This window comes from Corvus moneduloides, chromosome 8 (assembly GCF_009650955.1).
Source record: "Corvus moneduloides isolate bCorMon1 chromosome 8, bCorMon1.pri, whole genome shotgun sequence".
Classification (NCBI taxonomy): domain Eukaryota; kingdom Metazoa; phylum Chordata; class Aves; order Passeriformes; family Corvidae; genus Corvus; species Corvus moneduloides.
The window spans coordinates 35,410,279-35,423,037 of NC_045483.1; the positions used below are offsets into that span (position 1 = coordinate 35,410,279).

The 12,759-nt window shown below is 46.5% G+C and overlaps 1 protein-coding gene across 6 annotated transcripts in view; it reads right to left on the minus strand.

Annotated features, from left to right (window-relative positions):
* Positions 1-296: 296 nt before the first annotated feature.
* The window catches only part of PCDH15 (protocadherin related 15), a 684,600-nt gene continuing 672,137 nt past the window's right edge, over positions 297-12,759 (minus strand). For 3 of the 6 annotated variants that reach the window (XM_032115591.1, XM_032115590.1, XM_032115588.1), the window contains 5 exons: positions 10,376-10,397; positions 8,985-9,023; positions 8,208-8,281; positions 7,092-7,224; positions 297-2,809 (listed from right to left, as the gene is read on the minus strand). In XM_032115591.1, coding sequence (XP_031971482.1) covers positions 2,258-2,809; positions 7,092-7,224; positions 8,208-8,281; positions 8,985-9,023; positions 10,376-10,397 — 820 coding nt within the window. In that variant the 3' untranslated portion in view covers positions 297-2,257. Of the gene's footprint in view, positions 2,810-4,629; positions 6,043-7,091; positions 7,225-8,207; positions 8,282-8,984; positions 9,024-10,375; positions 10,398-12,759 lie in introns of all 6 variants that reach the window. The other 3 variants (XM_032115587.1, XM_032115586.1, XM_032115593.1) reach the window with 2 other exon arrangements.

Below are 12,759 nucleotides of genomic sequence, written 5' to 3' on the forward strand. Positions count from 1 at the left end.
TCTGATCTCTGCACTGTGGGAGATGCTCTGAGCACCTGGACAGCACAAAGGAGCTGGTGGGGAAGAGATTTCCCTTGGATAAGCATGGACAGCACTACTGACCACTGGTGTCCAGCCCCAGCATCCTTCCCAGAGCTACAGCTGCTGTAGTTGCTCTAGAAATAAAGAAACAACTTCTTTTTCCCTCAGAAAACTGGGAGAAAGCGTTTCTCTAAAAACCCTAATGAATATTAAGGACAGAACTGAGAGACTCTGCAATAAAAAGTGAGGCAGTGAAATAATAACAGTGTCTTAAACAGGATTAAAATATAACACTTTACTCGTTATTTCAAAGAATAGATTTTTTTTTCTTTCTTCCATCAGTCTTATCTGTATGTCCAGCCTCCAGCTAAACTCCAAACAGCTGCTTTAGCTCCGGTCCCAAGTGCAAATGTGCCAAGAAAAAGGAATTAGGGAAAAGAAACTCCCGGTGTTCTGTTTTTCCCACGTGTGAGAGGCTACAGTGCATTTCTCATGCCTAAAAACAAGCACCATTGCTCAGAATATTTGGTCAGAAGGCTCAGCTTGAGAAGGAGGTATTGGACAGAGGGGTCACATCGACACCACACGCAGACAGCTCCCAAAGACAGACACTCCCAGGGATTTCCCTGGGCAAAGGGAAAACCAACAGAGCCCCAGCAGCACAAAGTCCTTTCACCGCCAGAGCGGATCCGTCCTCAGCCAGACCCCGTGGTGAGGCCTCAGCTGTGGAACGGGGAGAGAGTGGTGATGCCAATCCCTTCCTTATTAATTACACACATTCATCTGTTGGCTCTTCCAATCTTTCCAGAGGAATCCAGGTTGTTCTCACGATTGGTTTGGTCTTACCCCGGAAAGGTTTGCACAACACAACAGGACACTTTTCTCGTGTGAACGTGGTTCTGCTTTTTGCCTTTGCTGCTTCACACTGGAGAAAACCGCTTTGCTTTGTCTTTTTTGGGTGGTGGTGACAACAAACAGTGACAATTCTCAGCTCCCTGCCCAAGCTGGGACACAGCACACTCAAAACTTCGAGGTAAAAGCAGGAGCTGTAACCAGGTTCCCAAATTTGTCGTGTATTTCACATGTAATGAGTACTAAAATTTTGGAACAACTCTATGTGTGTGTGTCCTGAGACCCTCTGCCCTTCCCAGATCTCTCTGTGCATGTTAACCTCACAAAATATTCCCTTTTTCTCCTCTTCCCTGTGGGATCCATTTGTCTTTGCAGCAGGTTTGTGTTCAAAGTGATCAAAGTGGAATGGTGATGGCACTACTTAACCCAGCAGCCAGTTGGGCTTGGGAATGGATCCGTCCTCTTCCCATTAATTACTCTTTAGTGCCTCCCACTATCACACAGGCTCGTGGATCATCCTGCTTTATTCCAGAGGAACACAGCCATAGGATGACAATTACTGATGGAGCATAAAAACTGCACCTAAAGGTTGTGGAAAGAAGCAAACAGAACTGATGGGGGAAGAGATGAAAAGATGAAAAATTGACTGGAGAAGAAAATTGGAACAAGCTAATTTACAAAAGAAAATGAACAAACCATGGCCAGGTAGCTCTGAATAAGATTAATTGCTACACATTGCCTTCCTCGTTGCAATTTTTATCTTATTTCAGCTTCTCTTGCACTTTTCTAAGTGGCAGCACTGTAATGTCAGGAATTCTGATTCCGTAACTGCCAGCTGGGCATTGTTTGCATAAATTGCTCTGACTTTGGAATTGGGACTCAAATTTCAGCAGCAGCCGAGGATTTGCTCCATTGACTTGGATGGGTTTATTTTGAATTTATTACTCTGAGGTCAGAAGGCAGAGCTCTGGATATGAATCTTGACCATAAACAGACAATTCCCAAATCTAGACAGTAGAGCCACAAGTACCATACAGAAAAACAAAGCCAGGCAGGTATAGAACTGTCTGGAGGGTTAAACCAAAGGGGGCTGTGCATTTATTAGTAGTTTACTGTTTATTAAACAAGAACTCCAGATCCAAAAAGAACTCATTAATCGAAACCAAGTAGTGTTTAGTGAGATGGGAGCCTGTCAGAACTGGGGAGGACAATGGATCGGTCCAAATGTGAGTGCAAATTTTTTCTGGGAATTTTAAAGCGTGCCGTTTGTCGTGGACAACGGATGTGCACCATACAAACTCCGTACGTCTGCCCCTGGGTGACAATAAAAAGCGCAGTTTATTATAAACCGAAGTAAAAATGAAACTAAAAAAATCAACTAAAATCACAGTTTTGTCATTGGTATGTGGAGGTTGTTCCAAGGGCCCATCCAGAGCTCCTCCTCGTCGGACTGTGTGTGTTCACTGTGCGACTCCAAGGGCTCCTTGACATCCTCGTGGTCAACAACCGATTCCTGCTCATCTGTGCTTTTCAGTTTGGCCGGCCCAGCCTTTGTCACTGCATTTTCGGCCCCTATAGTAGAGGAAAAGGAGACACTGCACGGCCTGGAGTTCATTTTGTCGCCTGGGGACGGTCCCTTGGACAACGTGTTCAGCGGGACGCTCTCCTCGTGCGTCACCGCCAGCTTGTCCAGCTTCTTGAACTGCTTCCCCAGCCTCACCGGGGACGTGACTTTGAGGTTGTTGCCGAGGCAGCCGCGGCGGGTGCGCACCACGGAGCCGTTCTGGGCGATGTAGACGTTGCCGTTGCCGCTGGGTTGGACGCCGGGGGTGCTCATCCGGCTCCTCTGGCTGGGGTCGGGAGCGCTCTCCTCGCCCGTGGAGCTGGTCTCGTACTCCGGGTCCACCACCAACTTGATCCTCTTCTTTTTGGCCCACTGTTGGACAACAAAGAGAAGTGTGAGGACAACCCAGCACTGTTTCTTCATTTCCCTGCCCTTTCTGTTAATTAATTAGTAACTCATCAATTTCTATCAGTTTTGCACCGAGGAGGAAGCCACTGTGTGAGAGATCCTTTTAAGAAACCACTCCAAGGTATAAACTCTAGGAAGGCCTTGGAAGTTTTCTTCCCTTGCATTGTGAATTCCATGCACTGGGCAGCTCTGCTTTGTGTGCACCACACATCCAGCAGAGAAAATCCCGCGACATACACCAGGGAAATTCTCAGGCAGAGCGCTGGCAAAACTGGCTGGTTAAAAAACAGAACAGCTCTGTGTAAGGCTTTGTAAATATTCCAGGCAGGTGGGATGCTCGGGAAGACAGTGGAGAAACCAGATTTTAGGTTTATATAACTTACGTATTTTTTTTAATGCAAAGTGCCACACTGCTGTGACTTTGTAGCAGCAGTAATCCCTCTGTGGTGAGCACACAACCCCCACTAGGTATTATAATTTATAATTGATCTTTTAAAAAGAAATGCCTCCTTGCAGCACACTGAAAAGAACTATTACCCTTCTTGAATGAGTAATTCAAACACTAAGATGCCATCACGGTTAACCCCCACTACAAAACACACACAGGAACAAGAGAAAAGCCAGTTTTGAGAGAAAGAAAATCATGCAAGGTACAAATAGGTGATAAATGTTAAGGTTTTGAGAAGTCACACTTGGTAAAAATTACTTAGATGCCTATTTTATTGTTCCTGGCAAAGAGAGACAATGTTCTTCACATGGATATATTCCAGTGGATCTATTCCTGCTTGGTTTAAGTGGGATTTACTTTAAAACACTGTGTGCAGCTACAACGCTGTGCTGTGTGGGGATGCAAAGGGGCAGGTCAGTGATCATGGATCTAGTTCAAAGAGATGTTTGAACAAAATAAAAAATGAAATGAAATGAAATGAAATGAAATGAAATGAAATGAAATAAAATAATGAAGTGAAATGAAATAAAATAAAAACAGAATAAAATAAAATAAAACAAAACAAAAAATAAAATAAAACAAAACCACTGTACGGTGATAGGTGGGAAGGGCAGAGGCTGGGAAATGTAATCCATTTCCTCTCCTGACCAAGCTCACTTGGTCCTCCTGCCTCAGCATTCCTGGCTCGTGCATCACTGGTGTTTGTAACCTGAATCCTGTGATCCAGAAAACAGCCCAATCCCAGCTCTCCCAGTTATCCCCTGCAATTTTGGGAATGTTGTTTTGCTGCAATTCCACTTGTCCTCCCTGCAAACAGAGCTGACCATGACAGCAGAGAACTCACCTGAAGATTAGCACGTGTTATTATATGGCATTAATGTCTAAGATGAAAACATGGATGACTTTAAAATCTTTACATCCTCCTCCTCATTCCTGTTCTTCCCTAAATCCCATGTTTCATTGCTCCATGAAAACTGAACTTTCTACATCTATGACAGTATACCTCTAGTGTGTGTATGTGTATATACATAATTTTTTAATATGTATATATCCACAGGGCTGGAATTAGGTTGGTTTTCCACAGTTCTCTCCCAAGGACAGTGAAATGCTGGATCAATAAGCTTTGCCCTCTCCTTTTGGCTGTCTGCAGCCCGTGAGCATCGCTTAGGAAAGACCACACTGAAGGCACAGCAAGCAAAGGCACTCCTCACTGCAAACCATCACCTACTGTCACTCCTCTTTAGAAGGAGGTGGAGTCACCCGTGGCCTCTGACTCCGCAGTTCCAGTACCCTGGGACTGGCTGCTTTCCTGGGACACCTTTTTCTGTGATTTCGCTCCTTTCCTGTTGGTGTCAGAGCTCTGAGTCTCAGTCCCAGGGGACGTGGTGGTTTTCCCCGACGTGGCACTGCCTGAGCTTTTTGCCCCTGTGGTACCTTTGGAAGTCGCGCTGATTTCACTGTCTAGGCAAGAAGATTCATTCTTACTGGCAGTGTCCTCCCTGTCACTGTCCTCTGGATCAACCTCCTCTGCACTTTCCTCCTCGCTCTCCTCACCAGGAACAGCTGATTGTCCTCCCTTGCCCTCTCCAGCAGCAGCAGCTTTTGCCTTGGCAGTTTTAGAATCCGCCCTGTTTGAGTTATCTGCTGTCTCCTCTGCCTCTTCCTCTTCTTCTGACACCTCTTCTATGGTGTCCTCTATTTCCACGCTGGCAGAGGAGGTTTTGCTCTTGTAGCTGGATCCTGAGGTTCTCCTGTAGCTCGTGTCCCTGTCGCTACCTGAGGTGGTAGAGCTCACGGATTTCTGGCTGGAGCATTTGCCACGGGAGCTGCCTGCCCAGCTTTTCACACTGGACATTTCCGTGCTTCTCCTGCTGCTGGACTCACTGGTCCTGCTGTAGGAGCTCCGTGAGGATGAGCTCTTGGACATGCTGCCATCTTCATCGCTCTCAGAGTCTACCTCATCATCGTCCTCTTCTGACGAGTCCTCCTCTGACTCACTGCTGGAGCTGGATTCAGACTCGTCATCGGAATCCCCCAAATCCCCCGTTTCCTCATCCGAGTCCACGGTGCTTTCCGTGGCCTCATCCTGATCCAGGGTTATTTTCAAGTAGTCTTTGTCTTCCGACTCGGAGCCGGAGCTGCTGCTCTTCTCAGAGGACTCATCCGAGGTGCGCCTCCTCCTCCTCGTCCTCCTCTCGTAGTCGCTGTCCGACTGCTCGCTGTCTGCCGTGATACTGATCGAAACCCCCGACTTGGCTTCCTCCCTTTCAGACCCTTCCTCTCCACGCGCCAAATCCTTGCCAAGGCCCTCCTGGAATTTCCTGGAGACGCTGATGCGCTTCAACACGTGGTTTAGTTTCCTCATGGAGGGCCTGTCATCCGTGGATTTCTGGAAGTAGCTTCCCCTGATCATCATGGGTTTGTCCCCGTCCGCTTGGCGAGCCGACAGCAGCTTGGCATAGCTGGAATCTTTCCTACCTTTCACTTTCTGCAGGATCATCGGGAATATCTTTGCTCTCTTCCACCGGGAACGAGCAGACTCAGCTCTTCCTACAGGTTTGTGGGCACTGACTGCCACACGACTTAAATGCATCACTCCCTTTAGCCTCCTTTTTCCCTGGCTGCTCCTAAATCCTCTTCCAGGACCACGGCTGAGGTCCATCCCAACACCTACAGGTCTCCCTTCCATTTGAGGCCCTGCTGCCTGGCTTATCCCTCTGCTGGGAGGGCCTCTGACTGGACTCATGCCCTGCAAATTATGAAAATCAATTGATTACCACTTGAAAGAGAGTTATTATGAAAACCTGTACCTTAAAATAGGGTAGGAATAGATGCAACATTTATTTCCCAGCACCAAAACGAACTTACCTGGTTTAGAAGTTTTCTTAACGAAGTTATGGGGAATGTTTTGGAATTTTAGAGTTTTAGGGAGTTGTAGAATGGGCTGGAAGTGCACAACTACCTTACTCTGAAATGGGGAAAACACTGAAATGTTCTCTCTTCTCATTTAATAGTGGATTAAGATCTGGCATTTATACAAATTGAACTTTTTTCTCAAAATAAATGTATTGACTTTCTTCTGATTACGACTGACATTTCCTATTTTTTTGGTTTTCATTGTGAACTTTATGACAAATGAGTTTAGGTACCGTTTTTTTCCTTGAAAAGTCAGAGGAATATCAGTAATGGACTCACAGAGTCACAGCATGGTTTGGGTTGGAAGGGACCTCAAAGCCCATTCCACCTCCTGCCATGGGCAGGGACACCTCCACTGTCCCAGGCTGCTCCAAGCCCCAGTGTCCAACCTGGCCTTGGGCACTGCCAGGGATCCAGGGGCAGCCCCAGCTGCTCTGGGCACCCTGTGCCAGGGCCTGCCCACCCTGCCAGGGAACAATTCCTTCCCAGTATCCCATCTAAATTTTCCCTTTTCCAGTCTGAAGCCATTCCTCTTGTCCTGTCACTCCAGTTCCTGCTGAAGAGTTCTTCTCCGGCTTCCCTGTAGGCCCCTTCAAATACTGGAAGGTTTCCTCATTTGGTAATGATATGAATTACCTAAGTCTAAGTGGATTGTTCTTTGAACTAAAACCAGATGAAACTCAGCAATTCCTTTTTGTGCCTAGAAAACGAAAAGGAATTTTATGCTGGCAAACTTTACAGGCCCTCAGAAGGGCCAACAATGCTTAACACTGATCTATAAAAAACCTAATTCTAACCAATTCCAGTGTACACCTGATGAGGCTTGGTGGCCCTTCAAGCAGTTGCAGGGACAGAAGGAGCCCTCCAGAGTCTGTTCCTTACCTCCTCTGCTGCTGGCCCGTGGGGACTGTAGTAGTAGCCACCATCACTCTCCACCACGACCTCGCCGTACTCGTCGTACATCCCCGACGGGGACAGCAGGCGCCGGCGGCTCCCGTACTGCGGCAGCTCGTACCTGCCAGGGACACCACAGCTCCTCAGGGTGGGCCCAAATGGGCTCACACCTCTCATCACGCAGCCATCAGTGCACACATTCACATCCAGAGGGATGGGAACGGCTTTCCTTTTGTTTCCCTCTCCCTTCTTTCCTTAGCGGCAACCAAATCCCAAACCTCCTGTTCCAATGGGCACAAGCCCTTCAGGGCGACCTGAATTTTGAGGTCTGTTGGATCAGTCAAGACCCCACTAAGTGCATCAACCTTCCTTCAATACACCTGAGTTTTTGGGGGGATCTTTCTTAATAACCATGGAATAAAAGAGCAGCTTCCCTGGGATCAGTTCTGGAGAATGCCAGGTAATTCCTGAAGAGCCTGCAGTCCGATGGGCTTTATCAGAACAAGGCAGGATGGGGTTTTTGAGGGAAATTCAGAAGGCCACAACGCAGGTTGGCATTTTTTGAAGGAAAATAACAGGCTACAAGAGAGGATGGCAGTTTTTGAGGGAAATTTAACAGGCCATGAGGCAGGATGGTGTTTTTTGCGGGAAATTCAAAATACCACAAGGCAGGATGGTGTTTTTTGAGGGAAATTTAAAAGGCCACGAGGCAGGATGGTGTTTTTTGAGGGAAATTTAAAAGGCCAGTGGCTGGGTGGGAACTGGGAGAAGAAAGGATTAATACCTGAACTCAGGAGGGGAGGAGGTGATGGAAATTAATCTCCCAGACAGCAGAAATACACACACAAAGGATGTAAAGCCAGCCTGAGAGATGGGCTGTGCACTCTGCAAGGGGAAAATGCCATTACTAAAGGAGCAGGGAGTTATCAAATACCCCCTTAACCTCTGCAAAGAGTTTTGTTGTCTGTTCCCGCCTTTGTGGACACAAAGATTAAAGTCATCCTGAGGTGAAGGGAGGTCCCACGATTAACTGCTGGAATAATAAACATCACCAGCCTGGAAAAGCAGCACTTTCAGAAATAAAGAGGAAAAATGGAACTATACCCATGCTCATAACTGTAGTAATCCTGGCCGTAGTATTCCTGCCCTGGATCAATTCCAGACTCCATACTTAACTCCTGGAAAAGAGAAACACTGATTGAGTGCAAACAGTGTGAAAAAGGCCCAAATGTAACTACTGATATTATTATTCCTTATGATGTAATTACTTCTTCTGACTGCAAAAATGATCCCCATCCTGTAGCACAAAAATAGCAATGTCTCACTCTGGCTTTTACTGCTTATTCTGGAAACAATTTTGGGGCTAAAAGATTGGAAATAGAAAGGTTTGCAATTGCACTGCACAGCAAGATGCTAAAGCTTCCAGCACCAACTGCTCAGCTCAGCTCCAGCTGCAATAATCCATCAGCAGCTGACTGACACTCGGAAAAAATCAGATGGCAGTTGGAGAGCAATGAAATAATTCTGTCTGGAAATCTGGAACTGTGGGATGAAGCCCGTGTGAGCCACTGTAAGATGCTCATGGGGAAAATCACAGATCCCTGAGTGGTTTGGGAGAGACTTTAAAGCCCATCCAGTCCCACCTTCCTCTATCCCAGGGTGCTCCAAGCCCTGTCCAACCTGGCCTTGGAAGTACCAAGACGCAGTAAATTTAAGGTATTTAATTAAAATAACATAACTGGGCTTACAATGCCAGAACTTTACTTTTTATGGAAGAGCTAGGGGGAAAAATTACCTGAGCCAGACGAGTTTTCATTAGAGAATGATGTAAAAGCCATTTCAAAACTTATAGAATAATTAAGGAATGAAAAATAGTGGTACCTCTGGTCTGAGAAGAGAAGGTCTCAGCAACTGCTGTTGCTACAAGAGAAAATGAGAAGGAGGTTAATTAGGCAACAACAATTAAAGTGCAGGTGATTGGTGTCTAAGATTAGTAATAAATGCTGAAACCACAGGTCCTTTAAAGTTTTTTTATGGCAGGCAGCTGGATACTTCCATACCCTGTGAGAACACAGAGCACCTGCTGCAGTAAAATCCCTTTACAGCCCACCATTTCTTTTGCCTAAATATAAAATCAAATTCCCAGTTTTTGTGATGATTGTCTGAAATATTTAACTCAAGAACTTCTACCAGAGGCCAAGAGAACCAAATTCTCTGTCTGAATTAAGAGACACAAACCAGCTGTGCAAAGGGAGAAAAAAAATCAGCAAATATCAGCCTTTATGATAGAAACGTATTTTGGAGAACTTTCCAATTATTGAATGAGATTGTTCTGAAGGAAACTCTTCTCCCTCAGTTTCATTGCTGGACAAAGTGATGCTGCAGGAGCAGCAGATCTCAGAGCGCTGCAGGGAAGGTCCGTGGAGCCCCATCCCTGCCTGCCAGGTGACTGGGTGTGACACTGGAAAACACAGCAGGCGTGGAATGGTCAAGCAGCAATCTCGGAGCTGGAGGTCGCACCCGTGCCACAATGGATCTCAGCCCCCAAGGGATCTACGCCTCATCAACTTCTTGGATCACTTTCAATTTCTGGTCTCTAAAGCACCCAGTACCCAGGAGTTCCACAACACACAATCCCAGAGTGGTTTGGGATGGAAGGGACCTTATAACTCAGCTCATCCCACCCCCTGCCATGGCAGGGACACCTTCCACTGTCCCAGGCTGCTCCAAGCCCCAATGTCCAGCCTGGCCTTGGACACTGCCAGGGATCCAGGGGCAGCCCCAGCTGCTCTGGGCACCCTGTGCCAGGGCCTGCCCACCCTCCCAGGGAACAATTCCTTCCCAATCTCCCATCCATCCCTGCCCTCTGGCACTGGGAAGCCATTCTCTGTGTCCTGTCCCTCCAGTTCCTGCTGCAGGGTCCCTCTCCAGTTTCCCTGTATCCCTTCAGACCCTGGAAGGAGCTGTGAGCTCTCCACACAACCTTCTCCTCTCCCGGCTGAGCAGCCCCAGCTCTCCCAGCCTGGCTCCAGAGGGGAGGTGCTCCAGTTCCCTCAGCAACTCAGTGGCCTCCTCTGGACCTGCTCCAACAGTTCCATGTCCTTCTTGTGTTGGAGGCACCAGAACTGTGCACAGAATTCCGGGTGGGGTCTCACCTGAGCAGAGCAGAAGGGGAGAATCCCCCACTCCCCTGCTGCCCACACTCTTGGGCTGCACAGCAAAAGCACGTTGGTGTAATTAACATTTTAAAGGTGATTGGGCACCAGCCTTACCTCTTGCTGTGCATATCCTCGCCTAGAAGCCAGAAAAAGAAAAGAAATAAATTAGGATAATGCTGTGAGCCTGCACAAAGATGCACATTGCCATTCTCGCTGGAGAGGGGTGAAAGAGAATGTAATTAGAAATGTAATTAGCATGGAAAGAAATACACATCTCTAACATCAAATATGGTTTTCTTTGGGTTTGCTCTGGACACAGGGATCATTGCATGGGAAAGGCTGGAGAAGCTTAGGGCTCTTTTCTTGCTTTAGATTGTGAAATGATGAGGAGAAACCCCCAATCCCCAAGAGCCAGTGCATCCAAAGGGACTCAGCACATGGAAAGGGGGATTGGGAGGGAACCCTGTTCCCTCACACCTCTGCTCAAGCAGTGAAACAACTTCTCTTCTACTCCTGGACTTTCTGTATCCATCAGGAGTTGCCCTGGAGCTTGTGTTACTAATTTCTTGTACCAACATGATTATTCCAATTACACCTTTCCTAACATTTGCTCAGTAGGGGGGAGTTAAATCTCCTTTTTTCTTTTTGCTATCTGTGCTTATTTTGCCACAGGCTTTGCGCTTCTGATCTTATTGGGAATTTATTGTTGGTTTAATTCATTTTCTTGGAGCCATTCCTGGGCATGACCAATGCATTTATGCCTATCAAGTTTTCTATTTTCACATTTTGTGCCTGAAAATTGAAATGACTTCAGCAAAACTAGAGAACAACAATTTAGGCCTTTGAATTTTTCTTAAGGATAAGTCTGGATTATTTGTATTATGGTTTTTAAGAAGGAAAGGGTAAATGCTCAAAATTATGTTAGGCTTATCCTAGGACACAGCCAGCAGTCATGAGGAAGTCTTTAATTACACTAAATAAATGATAAAGACCAGAGAAATCCTTTTAATTCTTTAATATCCTCATCTCTAAATCTTCCTATTAATATTCAGCACATGGAATTGATTATCAGCATTGAATTAATGCTGTCGCCTATGTAATAGAAACCTCATGGCCAGCTGAAATGAAGATTTATCATCCAAAGATGATCTGACTTTTCAAAGCCCACTCGAGGAACGCTGGATTTAGTTTCCATATCGCCTACAACAATCTTTGGATAGAGGAAGTCTGAGGAGAAGGAAGCCTATTACTCTTAATTGCACTATATTGCAGATTAAAAGCATAATATGAGCAATTCTAATTAAATTTGGAATTCAGCTTTCATAAAAATAGCACCATGCTGAGTTTTGCTGATATTGCTCGAGTAGTTTTGTGTGGCCATGATTAGAAGGAAAAAAAGGTCCCCGAAAGACAGAAAATACCCATTCACTCAATACAGCACCAGGATCTATTCTGGCACACAGACAAAGGTCAGAACAACATCATTTATTTCCAGGAAGGAATTAAAGCTCTCCACAGAGGGAGGGATTGCTTCTGGGAAATGTTCTCAGCCAGACTTTGCTGCAGTCAGTCAGAGGGAAATCTTCCCTGCGGAATGGGAAGCGAAGCCGTGGAGCCTGTGAGGATGTGGGGTAACGGGACAGCCAGCACACAGAGCTGGTACTTAAGGGGAGAGACAAAGGCAGAATGAACTCACATGGACAAGATGTGCCGACCTTTCACTGCTGAAAGAGGTTAAAGGGACTGGGATTTGCCTAAAGCAGCATTTCCCCAATTCCTGACACCCCAGCAGGTGTTTGCTCTTCCACAACTTAGATCTGTTTTCATATTTAAAGCAAAATCGTCACAAATCCCAAATACTACAGATATTCAGAGGGAGCAACTACTTATCAGTTTGCCCCGGCTCCTAAAATGGAGATTTCCTGCAGATCAGAGCTGGAGCAGAGAACAAATTGGGAAGGAGGATGAGTAACGATAACACTGTGATGAAATTCCAGCTTTGCATTGGAAGAGCTCTCCACTGATGCCATCTCTGCTCCTGCTCAGGACTTGGCCCCGTCAAGCTGACGATGAAAGAATGAGAGCTATATCAAGAGTCACATCAGACCCCAACTGACCAAATCAGACAATGTGAGAGGGGTAAATTATATCTAAACAGAAATTATTACAGATGCTCAACTTGCTACCAACTCCTATATTGGATCTAATCCTTCGTAGCGCTGCAGAACTGCAGTACCATGGGATCATGGAATGGTTTGGGTTGGAAAGGACCTTAAAGCTCATCCTCTTCCACCTCCACCCACCTTCCACTGTCCCAGGCTGCTCCAAGCCCCAGTGTCCAACTTGGCCTTGGACACTGCCAGGGATCCAGGGGCAGCCCCAGCTGCTCTGGGCACCCTGTGCCAGGGCCTGCCCACCCTCCCAGGGAACAATTCCTTCCTAACATCTCATCTAAACTCCTCCTCTTTTGGTTTAAAACAATTCCCTCTGCAGCACCC